The 16,997-nt window shown below is 36.7% G+C and overlaps 1 protein-coding gene across 2 annotated transcripts in view; it reads right to left on the minus strand.

The window, feature by feature from the left end:
• The window catches only part of SRP72 (signal recognition particle 72), a 32,516-nt gene that overhangs the window by 3,864 nt on the left and 11,655 nt on the right, over positions 1-16,997 (minus strand). The window contains exons 9-17 of one of the 2 annotated variants that reach the window (XM_010595695.3): positions 15,817-15,948; positions 14,773-14,901; positions 13,906-13,978; positions 12,165-12,229; positions 10,652-10,747; positions 9,545-9,648; positions 9,332-9,409; positions 8,385-8,522; positions 2,727-2,767 (exon numbers count right to left, since the gene is read on the minus strand). In XM_010595695.3, coding sequence (XP_010593997.1) covers positions 2,727-2,767; positions 8,385-8,522; positions 9,332-9,409; positions 9,545-9,648; positions 10,652-10,747; positions 12,165-12,229; positions 13,906-13,978; positions 14,773-14,901; positions 15,817-15,948 — 856 coding nt within the window. The remainder of the gene's footprint in view (positions 1-2,726; positions 2,768-8,384; positions 8,523-9,331; positions 9,410-9,544; positions 9,649-10,651; positions 10,748-12,164; positions 12,230-13,905; positions 13,979-14,772; positions 14,902-15,816; positions 15,949-16,997) is intronic. The other variant, XM_003415893.4, reaches the window with a different exon arrangement.

The following is a 16,997-nucleotide window of genomic DNA, read 5'->3' on the forward strand; positions in this document are numbered from 1 at the left end:
CAACTTAGTCAACTGACAACATAATTCGCAAAGATAATGCTCAATATCCAAGTTTGGTGAGTAGCGTCTGGGATCTCGGAGCTTGCGAGCAGTCATCTAAGATATAACTATTGGTCTTTGCTTGTATGGGCACAAAAGAAAATAAAGGAAATTGGAGGCTCAAAGAAAAAACTAGTACACGGGACTAACAGCCCACATAAACCACAATCTCTCCAAACCTGAGACCAGAAGTACTAGATGGTGCCCAGCTACTACTACTGACTTTTCTGACCAGGGGCACAATACAAGGTCCTGGATAGAATGGGAGAAAGATATAGAACAAAACTCAAATTCCTTAAAAAAGGCCAGACCTATCGGACCGATAGAGACTAGAGGAACCCGAGACTACTGTCCTAATAACACCTTTTGATCTTGGAATTAGAGCTATTTCTGTAGGTAGTTTGTCAGCCAAGTAATAGATCGGCTTATAAAATACCAGCACCCATGAGTAATGTGCTCCCTTAAACAATTAACTATATGAGACTAAACGGTCAACAGTTACCCAAAAGCAAAGATAAGAAGGCAAGGAGGGAAGGGAAACTAGATCAATGGCAAGAGGACAGAATGGAAATAATGAGAATGCTGACACATTACAAAAAATTGTAACCAATGGCATGGAACAATCTGTATAAAAATTGTTAAAGGGGAGCCTAATTTGCTATGTAAACTTTCACCTATAACATAGTATTTTTAAAAAACTCAGTAGGGTGAAAAATTCTTTAAGACCAATAAATATTAAAAGTAATAATATCCAGTGTTGGTGAGATAATGGGACATTATTTGGCAGAAGACTATACCGGCATGGCCTTTATGGAAAGCAATTTAATTTGGCAGCACCAGCCAAAACTGAGACTTCTAGAAATTTACTCTCCAGAAATGTATAAGCCACAAAATTATGTATGTAAGAATATTCTCTGATCTTTAAAATAACAAAACAACTTAAATATCTATCAATAAGCAAATATATAAATTATAGTATACCCAAACTATAGTATGTTATACAACTGGGTTAAAAATAATGAAGCACATTTATATGTAATAATTTGGGAAAATGTTCTTCACAATAGTCTCAAGTGGAGAATTAAATTATCCTAATATGTTCTGAATCATCTGTTTTGTAAAAACTTTATTGAATAAGTGCATAATTAAATGTATGTTTCTGTGTACAAAAATGTAATTATCTCTGGAAGTAAGAGTTTGGGGTAGGGAATTTTCTACTTTTATACCATTATATAATGGTGAACAGCTATTACTTTTTTTGTTTTGTTTTGATTTTAGAATGAGCATATATCACTAGTAATTTTTAAAAAATGCTCACCTGGAAACTACAAAAATAGAACTGGAAGTGAAATTGCAGCTTTGCTACCTACAGCTGTTCCCTTGCAGTATTACTAATAATTAAATGAAATGCTTACCGAATTTTTACCATTTGCCAAATACTGTGATAAAAGTGAAGAACTGATAAGACTTATAGTTAATGACACTGGACTGAATGCATACATTAGCTTGTGCACCCTCCCAAAATTCCACTAAAATAGTAACGAACACACTAAACAAAGAATAGGAGGAAAGATAATAACAATAAAATTTTGGAAGCTGGAAAACAGATGGAGGAGTGGTAATGAACTTGGCAGACTTGGGAAACCTGGATCCTAGGATGGCTGTGGGCAAAATCAAAAAGAAATCTGATTTATGTAACAGACCTCCCAAAGACTCAGGATCTCCAGGAATAATCACTGACTAGTCTAAACCAAGTTTGATAATTCCTTCCACTGATGTCATGGATTAAACACAGCCTCAGTCAATGTGTTGCATTCCCCTGGTTAATGGTTCAGGACTGGACATGTGACCTATGTTGGCCATACCAGATAACGAGAGACTTGTCAACCGGAAAGAGGCCCTCTTTGTACTACTGGATGTAAATGACAAGTACGTAGCCCTGACTTTTTCCAACAACCATCGTATGACTCTAATGAGATTCAGTATTGTGGGCAGAATAACAAAGAGATACAACTACTGGATTAACCAACCTTAATGCTACCCTTTCCTCTAAATGGCCAGTTTTATAATTAGTAAATTTTAAGTTGGTTTGATTAGAGTTTTATAGTACTTATAGCTGAAAGCACCCTTATTATGTAAGAGTTGACTTTGTTCCAGGTACTGTTCTAAGAGTTTTATGTGCAGTATCCTATAAGGTATATACTATTATGTTCCATTTTACAAATGAAAACCTTAGGCAAGAATGTGAAGTAACATGTCCACCGTCATACACAGAGTACTTGAGTAAGGATTTGAATTCAGGAAATCAAACTGCAGAGTTTACACTCTTCAAAGTAATAATATTAAATGTTAGCTACAGTCAAGACAAAAAAAAACCAACCCCTGGTAGTATAGTGGTTAAGTGCTATGGCTGCTAACCAAAGGGTCGGCAGTTCAAATCCGCCTCCCTGGAAACTCTGTGGGGCAGTTCTACTCTGTCCTATAGGGTCGCTATGAGTTGGAATCGACTCGATGGCACTCGGTTTACTGGGTTTATAGTCAAGACAAAACTCAGTGTTCAAAGATGCAAAAAGACAGTGCAGTATATTTATGTCTTAAGATATCTCTACAGGGCTAAACTCAAGCTTTTATCATGTAGAAAAGAATCAAAAGATTAGAACAAACAAACAAAAAAAAAACAGGCTTACCCTTCTTTTTCTTCTTCTTCTTTTTCAAATCTCCCTGGCTGCTAAAAGAAGAAAAATCATTACTCCCATCATGATAAAATACTTAGAGAGTATACGCAAAAGAGTAAGCTGGGCAGTTCAGCATAAAGACATTTCAGACTCAGTGCCTGATCACCAAAAACTAACAAACTAGTTGAATATTAATTCAGGTTAAATTCACTCAAGCTTCAGATACTATTGTTTTTGAAAGGTAGTTTAAAAAAGAGAGGTGACAACTGTTTACAGAAAACAGATACCTTTTACAGTGAGAATAATTTAAGTAGCACACATATAAGCCTAAGTAGACAGGAAAGAAATTTGCACATGCATGAAAACCTACAATACTGTGGCAAATTACCATATGTCTGGCAAGACCTTAGAGAATAGATAATTAAACTCTTTCCCAGATTTACATCTATAGGTACAGTACATATAAATACATATCTCTGGAAGTATATGCAAGACAGGTAACACAGGTGCCTAGGGTATACGGGTGGAAGACTTTTTACTTTGCATTCTTTGTTATCTTTTAAATTTTGAACCTTGTGAATTTATTAAATTTTTAAAATACGTACATCTTTTAAGTACATTGACAAGGAAAAAAAAAAGGTACTGAAAAGGGCATACAGAAATGAAGAAAACCCTTCAAAATAATTGATAAGAGCTCGGACAACTACAGTGAAAAGCTATAACAGTGAAAAAAGGAAGACATAAAAAATATCTCTCTGTATATATTAATATGGGATATACCTCAATGAAAACTATGAAACTGAACTAAAAAGATGAAGACAGGAAAAATTTCTGCCAAGAATTCACTCTACCAAGTTAATTGTGAAAGTTCTTTCAAGGCACTTTAAGAATCAGAAGTGCAACTTACAGTGTCTCATCTCTCATCTAGACTATGCAATAGTGTTCCAAATTTGTCTCCCTACAAATCGTACTCCACAGCTATGCCTGTAATTTCCCAAAGGCTCTCTGACATTTCTTACTTCTATGCCTTTGCTCACAATTTGCTCCCTCATTCTCACATTCCTCAGAGTCAAAGCAATCACTTCCTCCCTGAAGCCTTTCCTGACCTCTCACTGTCCCCAGGAAATCTGACTATTCTCTCTGGTGTGCCTCTCTACCCTGCACAGTCATAGTATGTACAATCTTTACTTGAATTACTATTTACTGTTTCCTTCTGCTAAACTGAAATTCTTTTGAGGGCAAGGACCATGATTTTTGCTTTTTTTTTTTTTTGTCACCAACTCACATAAATCTGTTGTTGCTGTTGTTATGTGCCGTTGAGTTGGTTCTGACTCATAGCGACCCTATGCACAACAGAACGAAACACTGCCTGGTCCTGCACCATCCTCACAATCGTTATGCTTGAGCTCATTGTTGCAGCCACTGTGTCAATCCACCTTGTTGAGGGTATTCCTCTTTTCCGCTGACCCTGTACTCTGCCAAGCATGATGTCCTTCTCCAGGGACTGATCCCTCCTGACAACATGTCTCGCCATCCTTGCTTCTAAGGAGCATTCTGGTTGTACTTCTAGGACAGATTTGTTCATTCTTTTGGCAGTCCATGGTATATTCAATATTCTTCGCCAATACCACAACTCAAAGGCGTCAACTCTTCTTCGGTCTTCCTTATTCATTGTCCAGCTTTCACATGCATATGATGCTATTGAAAATACCATGGCTTGGGTCAGGCACACCTTAGTCTTCAAGGTGACATCTTTGCTCTTCAACACTTTGAAGAGGTCCTTTGCAGCAGATTTGGCCAATGCAATGCGTCTTTTGAGTTCTTGACTGCTGCTTCCATGGGTGTTGATTGTGGATGCAAGTAAAATGAAATCCTTGACAACTTCAATCCTTTCTCCGTTTATCATGATGTTGCTCATTGGTCCAGTTGTGAGGATTTTTGTTTTCTTTATGTTGAGGTGTAATCCATGCTGAAGGCTGTGGCCTTTGATCTTCATCAGTAAGCACTTCAAGTCCTCTTCACTTTCAGCAAGCAAGGCTGTGTCATCTGCATAACGCAGGTTGTTAACGAGTCTTCCTCCAATCTTGATGCCCCGTTCTTCTTCATGTAGACCAGCTTCTCGTATTATTTGTTCAGCATACAGATTAAATAGGTATGGTGAAAGAATACAACCCTGATGCACACCTTTCCTGACTTTAAACCAATCAGTATCCCCTTGTTCTGTCCGAACAACTGCCTCTTGATCTATATAAAGGTTCCTCATGAGCACAATTGAGTGTCCTGGAATTCCCATTCTTTGCAGTGTTATCCATAGTTTGTTATGATCCACACAGTCAAAAGCCTTTGCATAATCAATAAAACACAGGTAAACATCCTTCTGGTACTCTCTGCTTTCAGCCAGAATCCATCTGACATCAGCAATGATATCCCTGGTTCCACGTCCTCTTGTGAAACCTGCCTGCATTTCTGGCAGTTCCCTGTCGATACACTGCTGCAGCCATTTTTGAATGATCTTTGGCAGAATTTTGCTTGCGTGTGATATTAATGATATTCTATAATTTCCACATTCGGTTGGATCACCTTTCTTGGGAATAGGCATAAATGTGGATCTCTTCCAGTCTGTTGGCCAGGAAGCTGTCTTCCATATTTCTTGGCACAGACAAGTAAGCACCTCCAGCGCTGCATCTGTTTGTTGAAACATCTCAATCGATATTCCAACAATTCCTTGGAGCCTTGTTTTTAGCCAATGCCATCAGAGCAGCTTGGACTTCTTCTTTCAGTACCATCAGTTCCTGATCATATGCCACCTCTTGAAATGGTTGAATATGGACTAATTCTTTTTGGTATAATAACTCTGTGTATTCCTTCCATCTTCTTTTGATGCTTCCCGCATCGTTTAATATTTTCCCCATGGAATCCTTCACTATTGCAACTCGAGGCCTGAATTTTTTCTTCAGTTCTTTCAGCTTGAGAAATGCTGAGTGTGTTCTTCCCTTTTGGTTTTCCATCTCCAGCTCTTGGCCCATGTCATTATAATACTTTGTCTTCTTGAGAGGCCCTTTGAAATCTTCTGTTCAGTTCTTTTACTTCACGAATTCTTCCTTTTGCTTTAGCTGCTTGACGCTCAAGAGCAAGTTTCAGAGTCTCCTCTGACATCCACCTTGGTCTTTTCTTTCTTTCCTTTCAGTGACCTCTTGCTTTCTTCATGGATGATGTCCTTGATGTCATTCCACAACTCGTCTGGTCTTGGGTCACTAGTGTTCAATGAGTCACATCTATTCTTCAGATGGTCTCTAAATTCAGGTGGGATATACTTAACGTCATATTTTGGCTCTCGTGGACTTGCTCTGATTTTCTTCAGTTTCAGCTTGAACTTGCATAGGAGCAATTGATGGTCTGTTTCACAGTCGGCCCCTGGCCTTGTTCTGACTGATGATATTGAGCTTTTCCATCATCTCTTTCCACAGATGTAGTCAATTTGATTTCTGTGTGTTACATCTGGCGAGGTCCATGTGTATAGTCGCCATTTATGTTGGTGAAAGAAGGTATTTGCAATGAAGAAGTCGTTGGTTTTGCAATATTCTATCATTCGATCTCCAGCATTGTTTCTATCACCAAGGCCGTATTTTCCAACTACCGATCCTTCTTCGTTTCCAACTTTCGCATTCCAATCGCCAGTAATTATCAACGCATCTTGACTGCATGTTCGATCAATTTCAGACTGCAGCAGCTGATAAAAACATTCTATTTCTTCATCTTTGGACTTAGCATTTGGTGCGTAAATTTGAGTAAGTCGTATTAACTGGTCTTCCTTGTAGGCGTATGGATATTATTCTATCACTGACAGGGTTGTACTTCAGGATAGATCTTGAAACTTTCTTTTTGACGATGAATGCAACACCGTTCCTCTTCGAGCTGTCATTCCCAGCATGGTAGACTATATGATTGTCCCATTTAAAACGGCCAATACCAGTCCATTTCAGCTCAATAATGCCTAGGATATCTACGTTTACGCATTCCATTTCATTTTTGACAATTTCCAATTTTCCTAGATTCATACTTCATACATTCCAGGTTCCGATTATTAATGGATGTTTGCAGCTGTTTCTTCTCATTTTGACTTCTGCCACATCAGCAAATGAAGGTCCCGGAAGCTTTACTCCATCCACATCATTAAGGTCGACTCTACTTTGAAGAGGCAGCTCTTCCCCAGTCATCTTTTGAGTGCCTTCCACCCTGGGGGGCTCATCTTCCAGCACTATATCAGTGTTCTGCTGCTATTCATAAAGTTTTCACTGGCTAATGCTTTTCAGAAGTAGACTGCTGGATCCTTCTTCCTAGTCTGTCTTAGTCTGGAAGCTCAGCTGAAACCTGTCCTCCATAGGTGACCCTGCTGGTATCTGAATACTGGTGGCATAGCTTCCAGCATTACATAAATCTAGCCCATATTATTTCTTCAAAAGAAACAAAACCTTTTCAGCCAAAAATTAGCATAAAATAAAGAGCATTAATAAAAATACATAATGAAAAAACTGTACTGAAATAAAAAAGCTTAAAAGTCAGTGTGCTTCTTAATGACTGTATAAGGAAAAACAGATTAAATGAAGGGGTTAGAAAGAAAAGAACTGTGTGTTCTAACTAATTGCCCAACTCCATTTTCAAAGAGGAAAAAAAAAAAAACTGCTGAAAATCTATTAAGTGGACTTCAAAAGTATGCATTATTTGAAAATCCCCTTAAGATCTAACTTGAATTTATTTCATTTTAGGGTTCTTGATGAGGCTTGAAACTGGAATATGATGAAATGAAATTTGGAACAGTGTGATATCTTTGAGACTCTAATTCCCTAATAACGTTTTATTAATCTATTATGAGGATGATGCTTTTTATCGAATACAGTTCATTATCAGTGAGTCAATCACATACTGTTGCTGGTATTTTTTAAGTTAGAAAAAAATTACATTTCAAAGGGCACTGAAAAGAGAAGTTAATACCAAACAATAATGAAAGCCAAAAAACTGGGGAAGTGGTATCTCTTCCAAGCTTTATTCATTCTAAGTCAAAAACAGGATCTTAGGTTTTACTGTAAGCCTCTGATACTGTATTTTTGAGATGGCAATACGAAAGAGCAAGGAGGGAATTAGAACTTGGCTTTCTGCAAGTTAATGAAGCTGGCCAACCTCTCCTCCAAATCAGCAAAATAAATCATGTACATCAAGAATTTATAGGTAAACAAGGTAAGGTACATCCAGCACATGGAATACTATGCAGAGAATGAAATATGTTACATTTAGTAACATGGAAAGGTCTCCAAGACTTACTAAGTGTAAGAAAGCAAGCTGGAAACAGTCAGTGCAAGACATGTAATAGTAAAAAACAAAAACTATACCAGTCTAAAGAAAATATTTCTAAACCCCCACTGTATAAACACAAAGAAAAAGATCTGAAAGCATACACACTAAATACCAGAGGTTAATTATGGTTAGGTGGAGGGGGAACTAAGGTGGATATAGCAGACGAGAAGGGAAAAGAAACAAAGAGGATTTGAACTTTATTCACATGGAATTTTTTTGAGAATGTATTTTTTTACTCCTTATATAATTTTCAATAAATTTTTTTTAAAATACTATTTTGATTTCAGCATTGGTGAGTGCTACAATGGAAAACATTACCCTTGCTCCTTTGTTTGATTATCTCCAGCAGCTTTACCACCCTTCTTCCGAATGTACGTAGCACCAGGAGAATTTTCGAGAGCCTCGACGTCTACTTTAAGAGACATACTATCCGACGAGGGCAAGTGATTACTAAGGCTGGGACAGGAGTTCAGGAACATAATATACACATGTCTGCCAATATATCTATACCAATAGAAAAAGACAACCTTTTTTTTTTTTTTAAATTGTGCTTTAGATGAAGGTTTACAAAGCAAATTAGTTTCTCATTAAACAATTAATACACATATTGTTTTATGACATTGGTTGCAAACAAGTCAATTTTTTTGATGCCCTTCATCAAAAGCAAAAAAATCTTCTTAAAACTTCTAGAGACTAAATCAACAGGTCATTACGTCAATTATATACCACATATTTGTAAGGGAGAACTTGAAAAAGAAATCATATTCTAATCATTTATTCCTTAACTCAGTGACATACTTCAAGGTAGTTGCTCAATAAAAACTCCATTCCAAAACAACCATCAAAGGTTTTGACTTGTGGCTGCTCAGCACCCACCCTACCCCTCAGCTGCAGCAATGCCTGTGATCCAGGCTCTGTCAATCAGGGCACAGAATCCTCGTATCGAAGACAGTAATTGCTTTAGACGGGCATGTGGCCCAAGAGATTTCAGTAACATTTCAGATTCATGCACAACTACCCAAACAAAATACGCTTCCCCACCGTCAAGCCCCACTGGACTTGAACCTGGAGGGACACAGGCTGTGTGCTGGTTCTGGACCCACCTCTGCATTCACATGATCAATAAATGCTCCTTTTTGCTTTTACTAGTTAGAACAAACCAGTTTTTTTAAATTCACAACAGAAAAAATCCCCGGTCAAAACCAAGGTAAAGGGAGAGATATAGTATGCCACTCAGAAGCCATCAGGGACAGCCGAAAGGATACACTTTTGCCTTCTCAGGATCTACAAGTGAGTAAGCAGAAATAAGCTGTGCCAGGGTATGAATATCTTTTGGATTTTGTCTAAAAGAAAAATAAGAAAGTTACTGAACAGTGCATAAAACTGGAGGAGGCAACATAAAAAAGCAAAATCGCTCCCTCATTTTAAGTAACAGCAATAACACTGAAACTTCTACACGTCCACCTTTCAGGGCTTACTTCCACAGCTGTTCTAGGTCACTAATTGCCTCCTTCTTCCGCCCGTATTTGAGTTTGAAGTTGGCAGCTTCTCTTATCAAGGACAAATGAGCAGAAGATTTGGGCTAAAGTTCAAAGAGAAGAAGAAAAAGATTTTAAGCTAAATATTTACCAAGTCAATAAATTTATATTCATTAGACTTTTAAAATGGATCTATCCATTAAACATTCGATCTTAAGTTTTACTGAATGCCTACAACAAAGAAAACAAAATCATACACATAAACAGGGAGGCCGCAGTTAGACAAATTAGTACAAGTAATCATCGATTTGTGAATCTGGAACACAACTCACCTGTATTCAGGTTGTCTGCAACTAGAAATATGTCCCTACAGTCACAGCAGTTCTCAAGCATTAATATAGAACTTCCCAAGCACACTGATATCCCTCCACTGCTAATAATGCTAACAGCACAAATGCCACCAGTGTGTATATATGGGTATTTATAAGTTAGATATTGCCTACACTGAGACTTATACTGGGAAAAATGAAGATGTTCCTATTAGATGGAGACACAATATGCAATTATACCATGTATTACTGCTCCACCAGTTACTACTAGTCATGGGCTCTCCAGCCACTTAAGATGAACTCTCTTATATATAATCATGTACAGTACCCTTCTTATTTCTTGAGAATACACACACACATACAAAGACACAGACACAGGAAGAAGCTTCAGGAAATTCCACTGAGTTAATTTTTTTCTCATGTCGCAGCCATTCTTTATTTCTAACAACTTTACTTATTAAAAAGAAGCCCTGGTGGCGTGATGATTAAGCGCTCAGCTTCTAACTGAAAGGTCAGCAGTTTGAACCCACAGGTCTCAAGATCTGCTCCTATGAAGATTACAGCCTAGGAAACCCTACGGGGCAGTTTGACTCTGTCTTTAGAGGGTCACTGTAAGTCAGAATTCATACAACGACAACATACTTAAAAAAATGAACCTAACAGTTTAATAGCATTCCACTTTCTTAACAGCTTCTCTTATATTTTGAGTTAGTTCACAACTGCAGCTTTTTATTTTTACGTAACAACACCTTCGTAACGTTTTGCCCCATTTACTTACCTGATGGTTTTGATACCACTGGATGGCTTGTGTGAAGACCTCAATAGCACTATCAATATCTTCCTCATGGCTGTACATGGTCACTAATGCAGACACCTACCCAGCCAAAGGTATAAATGAATGAATAAAATTCCCATTCAATCCTAGAATAAACTTAAAAAAAAATGAAAAACACTGGAGAGATAATGTTACTAGGCTCTGTGCCAATACCTAATTCTTCGTGAAAATACTACCTTTAAAGAGCACAACTTTATTTCTAAAAACGCTATGAAAAAAAAAAGTCTTTTGTAAATACAAAGGTGGTTATCTATAAAATACAACTTTCCTCTAGAGATGTGCTACTCAAAGTGTAGTTCACAATCCAGTGCCAGTCCATAAGTGATTCATTACTGTCCCCAACAACGACAGAAGTTGAGGGTAAGAGCTTAGAAACTTTTATACAATAAGACATTGTTGGAAACTCAAGTGTGTGATCACTGAGGTACACAGCTAGTGTGGCTGAACCCTCTTGGAGAGATGCATATGGCGTGAGTTACACAGAGTAGGTAAAAAAGCCTGCCTAGTGTGTTTGAGGGACAAGGAGGCCCATGTGGCCAGACTGAAGTGAGAGGTGTAAGAGCAGCAAAAGTGAGGTCAGAAAAGAAATAAAAACCTCCATCTGTGAGAAGATCAATAAAACTGATAAACTTCTAACTAGAGTGATCAGGAAAAGAGAACATACAAATAACCAATATAAAGAATAAGACAGATTCTACAGATAATAAAAGCGTAATTAGGGAATATTATAAATAATTCCATGCCAATAAACTCAGCAACCTAGATGAAATGGATAAATTCCTTAAAAGATAACGGGCTGCCAGATATTAAGTATTAGAAACACTGTTTTCAGCCATATATTTGATTCTACTGTACAACTGCAGCCCAGTCCTTAAAATATGAATCTTCAAAAAAGAAAGCACTATCATAATACTATTACACGTTCATTGAATGCCAACTACGACAGACTGCGCTAGAGGCTACAACCATGAATAAAATGGTCCCAATACAGACACATATCACCACTACAGAATTAGTCTCTACTACAAAATGGATACTTTCACAGCTATACTAGTGATCTAAATCTATGGTGCTTGAATAATCAGCAGGGAACTAAAATTGTTGGTCACTATTACTAAATTGGTTTAACTCAAGGAAATTACACTGAAGGTATGATATAACAATTTAGGCTAAGGAATTCCCTATATAGGTCTTAGGTTATATAAGATTCATTTTTAGTGATAAAGCAAGGCCTTAACAGTACCTGGCACATTTGAATAAATAATAAATCAATGCAAAACAGAGCACAGAATAAAATTAAATGTAAGCCATATAGTAACTGTTACCATTTCAACTACTCCTACATTACGTACATAAACAGGCAGAAACTAAAGCAACTACAAAGAAACATCAAAATACTGATGGACTATCAATTCATTCCTTTTTGAAACTTGTAATATTTTAGTTACAAACTCACCATGCCTGGTTTATGCTTTAATTCCTCTATGCTTCTCAAAATTAGGCAGGCTTTGGAAATGTTACCTGAGAAGATAAAAAACAAATTCAGCATCACACTGAAGAAAGTATATTTTGAAAAAAAATACAAGGAATTTTACCTCCTCCCCACTACTTAGGAAAGCAAATATAAGTGTCATTTTGTAACATCTCTAATAGACAAGCTTTGCTCTATTTATTCATTTTACAGGTAAGGAAACTGAGTTACAAAGGGATAATATGCCTTGCTTAATTTAAGCTCACAAAGTTAATGGCAGAGCCGTTACCAGAACAAATCTCAACTCTCAGCCTGTTGAGTTCTACTTCTCCTTTTTCAGACTGTAACTTGAAGTGGGAGTCCTTCCCTAAAGGCCTTGGGATATGTCACTGCAGATGCCAGTGCAATGGAAAATTTACTATGGGGTTAAAATTCTGAATAACTTAACAAATCTTTGACAGTTTATAAGAAGCAAAACAAAAATAAATTACAGGCTCTTTTCTAGTAATTTCAGGACAATAAATAATCCTTATAAAAATAAACTGAAAACTGGATGAGGAAAGAAGATTAAAAGGTGGGCAAGGAAAAAAAGGGTAAGACGGAAAAAAAGACAAAGAGGGGAGGCTAAGGTAATGTGAGAATGGAACAACTGGAAGACTAGCAGTGTTTCTCAATCTTGTTTTCATTATTGCCCCATTAAGGAGACTTTACAGACTTTTTTCGTAATTGCCAAACTCCCTCATTGAAATTTTAATATCAAAGACATACTGCGCATCTGGTTATGTACTTTGGCCCTTTGAAGGCCACAAGCCATTGCAATATATTTGTTTCAATCCCTTTTCTCCCCTAAAACCAATTATTGGCCCCACTGAGAATGCATGGTCTACACCAGGGCTGTTTAATAGAACTTTCTGGGATGACGGGAACATCCTACAGCTGCACTGTCCAATACCATAGTCGCTAGTCACGTGGTTACGAAGCTTCTAAAATGTGGCTAGCACAGCTGAGTAACTGAATTTTTAATTTAGTTTTAATTAATTTAAACTTAAAATAGCTACATGGGGCTACCACCACCCATTGCCAAGTCAATTCCGACTCACAGAGACCCTATAGGACAGAGTAGAACTGCCTCATAGGGTTTCCAAGGAATGCCTGGTAGATTCAAACTGCTGACTTTTTGGTTAGCAGTCAACCTGTTAACCACTACGCCACCAGGGTTTCCACATGTGGCTAGTAGCTACCATACTGGAAAACACAGCTCCAAATAAAAACTCAAAGTTGGTCAAAAATGTCAGTTCTGAAATTCCCTAGTCTTTTCCTCTCAAAGATGTAAATGGTAAAATATAAATGAAGAATAAGGGGCCAAGAAATTCTGAAAACTGGGAAGTAACAGACATAAGCGTTTCTATACATGACATACCTGGGATATTTGAGCATGTATAGTCTTTTTGAACAGAGAATACCTTTGCTTCTACTAACTTTCAAGGCATAGATTGAGAATCATTCTAGCAATTTAGGAATAACCTAAAAAAAGGCCAACGAATTCACTACTAAATATGCTGGAGATCACAAACAATCCAGCTTCATGTTTGAAACAGCAATAATAATGCTTCGCCAGTACACAAAAATTTAAAAATCACACAGTCCACAACTACCTTAGAATCATTACAACTATACAGTTCCATTAAAACGACATTTTAATCATGATGAAAATCATCATTAATACCTTGGGAAATTTTCAGTTGTGCCATGGTCAGCTTAATCTCAGCTGCATTTTCTGGATGCTGATCTGAAAATTCCTACGAGTTTTTTTAGTTGGGAGAAAAAATTACATTTAATTTACACAACTGACAGTATATATCATAATTACTGATTTTAGTTGTCTAAAATTTTAAATACAGCATTAAAAGATTAAACTTCTGGTTTCAGACCAAAATTTTAACTTAAAAAAAAAAAAAACTTTAACACCTACTGTTTTAAAGCTATGCTCTAAAGATTAGTGAATAATGTCAAGTTACCTGTACTTCACTAGTCGAGTAATATTAATTAACTACATAGATTAAAGAATACACTCAAATAAATGGTGCCTCCTCACTGCTGGTCCCTGCTAGGCAATTTTGCCCCTCAGGATGGTCCTAATTTTATCTTGTCCAACTTTCCAACATAGTCTACCCTCAGGAAAGTCAAACATGTAATCTAACAGTTGGTCTGCGCTGATAAAAAGCAAGCCAGTATCTCTGTGATTGTTTGGAGATTTGGAGTGGAATTCACTGGTCAACACATTATTGAAAAAGCAGTAGCCATGCTCTGGCACGACAAGCCTAAAAGAAACCTCTAACTCATCTGAAATCATCTCCAAATGAAATCCATTCTTCAGTTTTTGTGGAAAATGTTTACATAAAACAACAGAGCTATAATCCAGGAATTAACTAAAGCAAAGTGGCACTTTGGAACCTGTCTAGGATTACATTACCTATCAGTCTTCCCATTAAAAGCTTGTAGGTTATTATAAAAAAAAAATATATAGCATAAAAAAATGAAACACGGCTGCAACTGCCTGACACCTCATTAAAAATTCAAGTAATTTCTTTACCTGAAGCAGCTCTATTGCTTTTATGTGCTGTTTTTCACGGCAGAGCTGGGCAGCTTGGATTAACACAGGCAGGAGATGTTCCGGACTTTGGGACTGTAAACTGGAGGATATTTTGCGGCACTGTTCTGCCTAAAAGACATTTTTCCCACAAAAATAAGCTAGTTAATTAAATACTAAACAACCAAAAATAAAAGAAGGATGAGGGAGATAAAAAGAGAAAATCATATGAAAAAAAATAACAAGTGAAGAACTGCCTAGGGTAAGAGAAGTGGTTTACAGAACCTATTCCCAATTTTTTTCTATAAAAAAAAGTCTCCATTTATTGAATTTGAGCTGAATTTCAAAAGCATTTAATAAGGGACAAGTTCTAAACATTCATATGTATGCTCACATTCCAAGATTTTGTTGAAAAAACCAAGCATGCATCAAGCATAAGCATTTTCTTCAAAACAAAATATTTTAACTTATTTTTATCTAAACACATAGGTATTTTTTGCTAAAGTATTTAAGAATAACTTGACCCAGTTCTGTCAATAATAATAAAAGTATTACTAAATATTTAGTAATAATAAAAATATCACTGCCTCTCACTTTCCCACTGAAAACTTCTCTAGAGAATTATGAAATCAGAATGTAATTAGAATTAATGCATATTAGAACTGATATCTGTAACATCCATAGCTTGATGGGATCATGCAATATGGATCTTACACCTACAATCACGATCAGCGGCTTTGATTATTCTCACTTTGTTTAAATCCAGAGAGATTAGAAATAAGGCAGTAAGAAAAATCATTCCATTTAAAGGTGAGAATACTGTTTTCTCCCTCTTAAAAGCAATCAGCCCCACACCCTTACAAAGAATTGGGCAAACTACTTGTTTAACAAAAATCTAATATAGGACATTTTGGAAAAGGAAAAGACAAACATGTTTAAGATAAAAAGTATACAAAAAATATAAGTAGACTGGACTGATACACCTATTATGTCTAATATGCCACATTCTAAAAGGTTTAGCCAAGGATCCAGAGGTCTATTACCTACCTGGTTTGTGTACATGGCAAGTAAAGCTTTGTTGAATTCTATAGCTTGTAGTTGTTTCTTGGAAAGCTTAAATTCTACTCCTTCTGCATTGGTTAATTTCACCTTCTTCTTGGAGTCAAAGACATTTTGGTCCTGAAAAAGAAGACAAAAATTCATCTACTATTAATAGAAATCTCAGAATACAAGTTTGTTAACACTTACAAGGCTTCATTACCCTTTCATTTAGTTATTTTACACAAACACAACAAAAGACCTTGAAAGAGCATATGTCTACCTGGCCAGGGTACTTGAACTCTTAAGATACACATATGCTTGTGTTAGGTTCTTTGTTCACAGAAGTAAACAAAACATCTGTAATTCAAATCCACCGGCGCGTGTGTGTGTGTGTGTGTGTGTGTATCCCACAATCTAACTCTGCTTTGAGAGCTTCTATGTATGTTGCTTCCCACTTACAGGTATGAAAAGGTTTAGCAAGTGATCTGCTTTGAAGGCAAGGGCAAGATTTTTTGTTCTTTCCCACTATTAACTGCTTGTTTTGAGCTTTTTGAAAAAAACATACTGTCACTATGTAAGCAAGCTACTTAACTTCAGAAATACATTCACATCATTTAGAAACTATTTTTAGCAGAAAATACTCATGTAACATATCTACTGTTTGCTGCTTTCCTTAAGTTCCTTCTTCCCAACTAGACAAAAATACAGAGAAGCTTGATCTCTGAAATGTCTGAAGTGTCATCTGTCTATAATCCCTGTGACGAATTACAGAAAGTCCTGTACCTCTCAAGGAAGGACGATTAAGTCACACTGGATCCTGAAGACAAACCAAGCATTAGTGTCCACTACTGCTGAGTGTAATGCTACTACACAGTATCCTAGCTTTGTCACGCTACATATTTGCAAATACGTGATACCACTGTGTTTTTTAAACCATGTCTTCTACCAGCTTAAAGGCTAAAAATCAGTACAGAATAAATTTAAAATAAATTCTTTTTTTGAGTGTGAAGCTCCAAACTAATGTGAAATTATTTTGATGTACAGTTAAGAAACTGCCTTGCATATAAACAAATCCTCAAGAAGTCATATTCCTACTTGGTTCTCCTATGTTGCTATTTTAACACTCAGTTTATCACACAGGCCACCACCAAGCTTTCTTTAATTTTGCTATCATCATAATTATTCAA

The sequence above is a fragment of the Loxodonta africana genome, chromosome 5 (genome assembly GCF_030014295.1).
Source record: "Loxodonta africana isolate mLoxAfr1 chromosome 5, mLoxAfr1.hap2, whole genome shotgun sequence".
Lineage (NCBI taxonomy): Eukaryota > Metazoa > Chordata > Mammalia > Proboscidea > Elephantidae > Loxodonta > Loxodonta africana.